Source organism: Mus pahari, chromosome 12 (genome assembly GCF_900095145.1).
Source record: "Mus pahari chromosome 12, PAHARI_EIJ_v1.1, whole genome shotgun sequence".
NCBI classification, from domain to species: domain Eukaryota; kingdom Metazoa; phylum Chordata; class Mammalia; order Rodentia; family Muridae; genus Mus; species Mus pahari.
The window spans coordinates 52,421,676-52,429,912 of record NC_034601.1 but is presented as its reverse complement, the minus strand read 5'-3'; the positions used below and the strand labels follow the sequence as shown (position 1 = coordinate 52,429,912).

At 39.3% G+C, this 8,237-nt stretch overlaps 1 protein-coding gene across 1 annotated transcript; it reads left to right on the top strand.

Moving 5' to 3' along the window:
- The first annotated feature begins 2,987 nt into the window (after positions 1 to 2,987).
- On the top strand, positions 2,988 to 6,947 carry LOC110329776 (olfactory receptor 187). The gene is made up of 2 exons (XM_021209642.1): positions 2,988 to 3,101; positions 5,975 to 6,947. The coding sequence occupies exon 2, from the start codon at positions 5,992 to 5,994 to the stop codon at positions 6,916 to 6,918; it is 927 nt and encodes a 308-aa protein (XP_021065301.1). The 5' UTR covers positions 2,988 to 3,101; positions 5,975 to 5,991; the 3' UTR covers positions 6,919 to 6,947.
- Positions 6,948 to 8,237: the final 1,290 nt, after the last annotated feature.

Here is an 8,237-nt window from a genome sequence, read left to right as displayed (position 1 = left end):
ACCAGATACACTGAATCTAATAGAAGAGAAAGTGGAGAAAAGTCTCAAACACATGGGCACAGGAGAAAATTTCCTGAACACTGTCTCATGCTCTAAGATCAACAATCAACAAATGGGACCTCATAAAACTGAAAAGCTTCTATAAGGCAAAGGACACTTTCAATAGGACAAACAGGCAACCAATAGATTGGGAAAAGATCTTTACCAACCCTACATCTGATAGAGGACTAATATCCAATATATACAAAGAATTCAAGAAGTTAGAATTCAGAGAACCAAATGACTCTATTAAAAATGGGAAGGAGAGGCCCATGGTCCTGTGAAGGTTTTATGCCCCAGTGTAGGAGAATGCCAGGGCTGGGTAGCTGGAGTGGGTGGATTTGTGAGCAGGGGGGTGGGGGAGGGGATGGGGAGTTTTCAGGGAGGGAACCAGGAAAGGGGATAGCATTTAAAGTATAAATGAAGAAAATATCTAATAAAACAAATTTCTGCTTTAGGTTAAACACACACACACACACACACACACACACACACACAATATGAGGAATAGAGCTAAATGGGGAATTCTCAACTGAGGAAACTCAAAGGGCTGAGAAGCACCTAAAGAAATGTTCAACATCCTTAGTCATCAGGGAAATGGAAGTCAAAACAGCCCTGAGATTCCACCTCACACCAGTCAGAATGACTAATATCAAAAACTCAGGTGACAGCTGATGCTGGCAAGGATGTGGAAAAAGAGGAACACTCNTCCATTGTTGGTGGGATTGCAAGCTGGTACAATCACTGTGGAAATTAGTCTGGTGGTTCCTCAGAAACTTGGACTTGGTACTACCTGAGGATCTAGCCATACCATTCCTGGGCATAAACCCAGAAGATGCTCCACATGTAATAAGGAGACATGCTCTACTATGTTTACAGCTGCCATATTTATAATAGCCAGAAGCTGGAAAGAATCCAGATGTCCCTCAACAGAGGAATGGATACAGAAAATGTGGTACATTTACACAGTGGAGTACTACTCAGCTATTAAAAACGACTTCATGGAATTTGCAGGCAAATGGATGGAACTTGAAAATATCATCCTGAGTGAGGTAACTCAGTCACAAAGGAACAAACACAATTTGTACTCACTGATAAGTAGATATTACCCCAAAATACAGAATACCCAATATTCAACTCACAGACTATCTGAAGCCTAAGAAGAAGGAAAACCAAAATGTGGATACTTCAGTGTTTTTTGGAAAGGTGAACAAAATACTTACAGGAGGAAATATGGAGACAATGTGTGGAGCAGAGACTGAAGGAAAGGCCATCCAGAGACTGCCCCACGTGGGGATCCATCCCAGGTACAGCCACCAAACCCGGATGTTATTGTGGATGCTGGGAAGTGCTTGTTGATGGAAGCCTGATATGGCTGTGTCCTGAGAGGCTCCAGGAGAGCCTGACAAAGACAGAGGTAAATGCTCGCAGCCAACCATTGGACTACTCAGGATTCCCTGATGCTTGAGTTAGAGAACGGACTGAAGGAGGTGAAGGGTTTTGCAGCCCCATGGAGGGAGTCAACAGTGTCAACAGGCAAGGCCCCCCAATCCCCAGCTCCAGGGACTGGACCACCAACCAAAAAATACACATGGAGTGACCCATGGTGCTAACCACATATACAACAGAGGATAGCCTTGTTGGACATCAGTAGGAGGAGCAGCCCTTGGACCTGAGGGTTTCGATGCCCCAGTGTAGGGGGATGCCAGTGCGGGAGGATGAGGATGGGAGTGGGTGGGTGGGGGAGCACCCTCATAGAGGCAGAGTGAGGGGAGATGGGACAGGGGGTGTTTCTGAAGGGGAGACCTGGAAAGTGGAAAATATTTGAAATGCAAATAAAGAAAATATCCAATCCAAAAAAATGAAAAAGAAAGAGAAATCTAATAACCACCAAAGCTAAGAAAGACATGCAGAAACAGGAAATCTTGGTCTCTGCTGATAGAAATGGAAACTTATGAAGAAGTAAACATGGGAGTTCCACAAAAAAAAAACTAAAAATGAAAGTAACATGTGACTTCACTATACTGTGGTTGAAAATATACACTAAAGAATCTGAATCACTGTGTCACAGAGATTCTTGTGCATCTTAGATTATTGCTATACATTTTGTGATAGCCAGAAAGTTATTCCAGCCTAGGTGTCCATCAACAAATGAATATGTGACACTTCTACACAATGCAACATTCTCAGTCATAAGGAAAAATAAAAAAGTGACATTTGATTGAAAATGTATGCAACTAAAAGTCATTATGCCAAGTGAAATCAACCAGGTGAGAGAGACGAAGACTGTATTTTCTCTCATATACAGAACTTACATATAATTTATCTATATACGAATGTGTGTATTTATTTACATGTGTGTGCTTGTGGGTCATGAAAATAGTGAGAGGATATTAGAAAGGAGGAAGAGAACTCAAGCAGAGCGGGAGGTACAGGGAAATGGAATATATGTTATAGGAACACTAAGGTGGGATAGAACTAAAAAAGAAAGGGTACCAGCTGGTAGAAAGAGGGGGCACGCCGAGGACGAAGGGAATGAATGAGAACAAAGGAAAATAGATTCCTATGAGGACAGCATAATGAAGCATTGTAGGCAAACCTAAAGAGGTTGTTAACCTAACCTATCAGAAATGCCAACTGTGATTTTAAAATATGGTGGCATAAGATTTAGTTCCTATACTGAAAGCCATATTTGGACACTGAATGAACATTTATGGTGTAAATGTCTGCAGTGCCTCATGGGATCATTTGGACTCCTCACATGCGTCCAGTCCACTGTGCCCAGCACTGCAGCTGCACTTTCTCTATGGGGAATGCAGGAGTTCCTGGTGGGAATTTCAGCTCTCTGCTTCTCCTCCAGCAGACAGGGTCACACCTGACTCTCATGTTGAAGGGAAAAATTATATAGACAGTTTCTGCATTTACAGAATGGAAACTGCACTCTGAGCCACTGTGGTAGGAACTGTTCCCTGGGCTACTGTTTTCCTGTAGGATTGTGTTTGTTACTGCTTTAGAAAGCCTAACACTTAGTAAAGGTCTCTTCAGTTTCTTCCAGGCTATAGGTAAGAAAGAAATGATTTCTGTGTTATTTTTGCATCCTTTATGTGAACAGCCAGCATGCTATTAAAAATATAATAAATTAAATTCCTTTTGGGATTCTAGATCAGTATAGAAAGAAAAGGTAAGAGCAATGTCTGAGTATTTTATTTCTCATTAAGTATGAATAAACAGAATAGTTTAACCTGAATTCTTATGGTTAGAGATGTTTTGTTACCTAGTTAATTAACCATTATGTTTAGTTATGATGAGCTAAAATACTAAGTTGCTCTTGCATAGCAAATTACTATGGCAATTTCAGTAAAGGCGACTATTTCATTTATTTGGGAACATTGTCTAACTCCTCTATGTTCCCATTTTTGTCTAATGCTTTACTTTAAAAACATATACACAGATACAGAGGGGAGACTCATAAAGTATATATAAACTACACGTTTTATCCCTGTGTGTGTTTGTTTTATACAAGCATTCACATATAAAAAGACAGGAAACATGCAGAGAATATCATTCCATGACACTGTGACCCTTTCTCACACTTAAAATTGAAACATTAATCTATTTGAGGATTTCTAATTCTTTTATGTGGGACTTCAAGGAATAAAACATTCAGTCTTGCAAAAAAAAAAAAAAACTAGTGAAAATGAGAATGTTCTCAAATAAAATCAGAAAGATTTCTAGAGACACTTAGTTGGAATTGATGGCAGTTCTTCTCCATGATTTGTGACTGTCACTCCAGTGCTATGTCTTCCTCCATTGGCTGTCTTCTTACCCATGCAAACATCCCTGTTCTGTTCTTATCTCCGCTCTCTTGATTCCTTCCTCTTAACTTCTTGATGTTCTTATTCTTTTATTTAAAACATGTATATCCGTTCTGTACATAAGGCATGAGAGCACTAGACAAATGGGCAGTGGCCATGTTCTTCAGCTCCCTCTAGGGAATCCTGCTGCCTCCCAGTTCCTTTTATTCTCTCACACCACCTGTGTCACACACAGCTCTTCTCGGCAAAGTGCCTGAGAGATTCTTAATTTCAGCACCCAGATTTCCTTCACTTGCCCTACCAGTGTTTCTAGTTTGACTGCTAACATTTTGCTTGATTTTGCCGTCATTAGAATCTGTCCCATTTTAAGGACTACTACTGTTGGCTGTCTAATTGATTTTACTTTTTGGTGTTGTTCTGTTTTATTTATTTAGAGAGAGGTTCTTGCTCTGTAGCCAAAGAATGACTCTCCTGCCTCAGACTCTTAAACACTAGGGATTAAATGTGTCACTACTTCCAGCACTTTGCTTGTCCTGTCTCTTTTATTCTCGTGGGAGCTACCTGTGCTTTTGATGACCAAGGAAAACCACATTCCTAGGTACAAATTTGAGGCTTTGAATATTCAGCAAGAAAAATGACCAATAACAGCAGGCATCCAGACAGTTAACTAAATAGCTAAAATAGGAACCAACACATCACTCACTGAGGTTGTAAATGCTGGTAGACCTAGCACACTACAAGGCAAATCTCAGGAGACACCATTTTGTTGGAGTCCACAGTGTGCTGCCCCTGCTACTACAAATACTCTGTGTCTGGATGTCTCTCCCCCTTGCTATTCTAAAGCAAACCTAGCTGGATGGATTTACATCTGGACACACATCTGCTGTGTGTCCTGCCAGAATGCAAGGCATTTTCAAAAGTTCTGGTGTCTGCAGCATTGGATGGCCTCTACTGTGTGGCAGGAAAGGGCTCAATGCTTAGTAGAAAATGCAGTCCACCTCTGTTATACAATGTCTTTAACATAATCCTCTTGCATTTGTCTCTATGCCTCTATTTCCTTCTCTTTGTGTACTTGGCAAAGGCAAGTCATACATAATCCCACCCTTAGCCACTCCTGTCATCCTTCTCGCCACTTGCTATTGGTCACTCCTCTTATTTGTCACCTGCATCTTCAGAAGATGCACTCTTCACAAAGTCGTTGACCTCTGTTTAAATGAACATGGATACCGTCTCCAAGTGATAACCCTGTCCTTGATTGGACTTCTCACACAGGTGTCGTGTGTCGCTGTACACTCTAATTTACTAATTTTTAAAAATCAACCTTCTCGCTGTCTCATCATTTTCAAGGTCGTATCACCACACACACGTTTTTATTGCCTAGAGATTTTTAGAAGTCAGATTCTTAAACATCGTTTTAATACTGCTGCATAAGTTTCTATGGAAATGTATTCCGAATTTTGCACATTGACCCCAGATAACTCAGATATAGTATGTGAATTGGAAGCTTTGGAACAACAGTCGTTTGCTAGTGAATATTTCTCACTCGTTTCCCCTCCCAGCAACCTATTTTCTCTACTATCACATATTTAATTTAAATAATTCTGTGAAATTTTTCTAATGCTATGCCTTATTGTAACATATGAATTTTTTTTAATGGTCAGTGTGCTCTAATTACTTAGCATTCTTGACATCCAGTACTGGTAAGATGACTCAGAGGCTAAGAGCAGTACTGCTTTTGCAAGGGACTGGAGTTTAATTCTTCTTGTGCAGCTTGCAGGATTATGGATGTCTGTAACTCCAGCTCCAAGGGATACTACAGTCCCTTCTGATCTCCATTGGTACCTACACTCATGCACACATACCATCCCCCCACACAAACATACATATACATAACTAAAAATATTTTAAACTGTTTGAAAAATCCTTATAATATTCAACTAGTGCTTTTAAAAATTAAATTTATTCTATATTAATCTAAATAATTTGTTTATTATACAATGGTAAATAAAATTTAAAGTGCCTTCTGATAAATGTCTGCATTCCTTTCAAGTCCAGATCTCCGGTTTTTAATGTAAAAATGTTGGTAAGTACTTTCTTACATTCACTGCTTCTCATTTCAGAACTGTCCAGTGAAGCCATGGAGAAGAATGCCACACTGCTGACAGAGTTTGTTCTCACAGGACTCAGTCACCAGCCACTGTGGAACATCCCTCTGTTCCTGGTCTTCTTGGTGATCTATCTCATCACCATTGTGGGAAACATCAGTCTGATCACTCTCATCTGGACTGACCCTCACCTTCACATCCCCATGTATCTGTTTCTTGGAAGCTTGGCTTTTGTAGATACATCTATTTCTTCCATAGTGGTCCCAAAGATGCTTCTTAACTTCTTTGGTATGAGCAAGGTGATCACTCTATCTGGATGTATGGCACAATTTTTTTTATTTAATATCAGTGCAACCACAGAGTGTTTCCTCTTGGCAGCAATGGCCTATGATCGCTATGTAGCCATATGCAAACCTTTACTCTATCCAGTAGTTATGACCAACGGTCTGTGTGTGTGGCTGATAGCCTTGTCTTTTATAGCTGGAATTATTCATGCTTTGATTCATGAAGGTTTTTTATTGAGATTAACCTTCTGTAATTCTAACATGATACATCACTTTTATTGTGACATTATATCATTGTTAAAGATTTCCTGTACTGACACGTCTCTTAATTACCTAATTGTTTTTATTTTTTCTGGTTCAATCCAGGTTTTCACTATTTCAACTATCCTTGTCTCTTACACTATTATTTTGTTTACAATCTTAAAAAAGAAATCTGCCAAAGGCATAAAGAAAGCCTTCTCGACCTGTGGGGCCCATCTCCTATCCGTGTCTTTATACTATGGCCCTCTTCTCTTCATGTATGTGCACCCCGCATCTTCAGAAATAGATGATCAAGATATGATAGACTCTCTGTTTTACACTGTCATAATTCCTGTTTTAAATCCAATCATTTACAGTTTGAGAAATAAGCAAGTTATTGATTCATTGGCCAAATTTTTAAAGAGAAATGTTTAGATTTCTTACAACTCTCTGTTACATTTAGGTAATCACAAAACAGTCATTGTTAAATGTGCCTATGTGTTCATGCTACACAGACATTTTACAGTTGTAACTCACTTAAAACTTAAACTAACAAAAGCATAAGTGCCTAAAATCTCCTTAAAACATAAATGTATCTGAAGCACGAGTGCTTTCTAACAAATGTTATTACATACAGGAATAATTACACTAGAAAACACTGTTTCAGCTTTTTATTTACTCTTTTTCAGAGTAGCTATGCAAGGATATTAAGTGTTAAAAGTTATGTTTCTATAAAACATAACTGAATATTATTTTCTTGATACCATATTGCTGTGTAGTTTCATGAAATACTACATCTACCTGTGCAGAGGAGGCAGGTTGTTTATTTTTAATTTTTTTATTATTTTTTATTACTCATTCCATTACATCTCAATTGCTACCCATTTCCCAGTTACCCCTCTACAATCCCCCCATCCCACATCTTCTCTCTCCTCCCTTCCCTTTGCCTTTCTGAGGGTGCTCTCCCACCCACCCACCCTCTCCTATTCCACTACTCCAGCATCCCCATGCCCTGGGGCATCAAACCTCCACAGGACCAAGGCCCTCCCCTCCCATTGATGTCAGACAAAGCCATCCTCTGCTACATTTTGTAACTGGAGCCATGGATCTCTCCCTGTGCACTCCTTGGTTGGTGGTCTATTGCAAATTCATAGGAGGAAGCAGGTTTTTATTTCAGTGAGCAGAAACAGATTTGTGGCATATGGCTAACCACTGACATGTCTTTCACTTCACTTCTTTAGGACATGATTAATTTCACTTCTTACAGCAAATCAATCTAAAACTTACCAGAGAAACAATCAGAAAAGAGAGTGCAAGGAGAACGTTATGACATTGTGCAAGAACTGTAAAACAAAGCTCTGACCTTAGATCTCTTTTTTGAATGAACAGAGGCCACTACTATAGTCCAGGGAACCTTGTAAGGCCATTTCTAGTGCTGATTTATATTGTATAACAGCAGTTCAAAAAGCCAACCGCTGATTGGATAAGTTGAGAGAAATGTGCAGAAAAGAGTACAAGTTGGGGAAGACAGGGTGTTGATTTTTTTAATTTAAGTAAACTAAAACTATTGACTGAAATACTCCAGTAACACAATTTTTGAAATGTCGATTTGAAAAGTGAAAGCTCCAAGTGCATATTACCAAAGATTAAATAATGTAACACATTATAGTATTGTAGAACAACGGGAATTTTAGGGGAAATGTGAAAATGACAACACAACATACAAGTGAGTGTACAAGTGTGTGTGTGTGTGT

Excerpts from the sequence above, each read along its gene's own strand:
- LOC110329776 (XM_021209642.1), top strand. The coding sequence starts at position 5,992 with ATGGAGAAGAATGCCACACTGCTGACAGAGTTTGTTCTCACAGGACTC.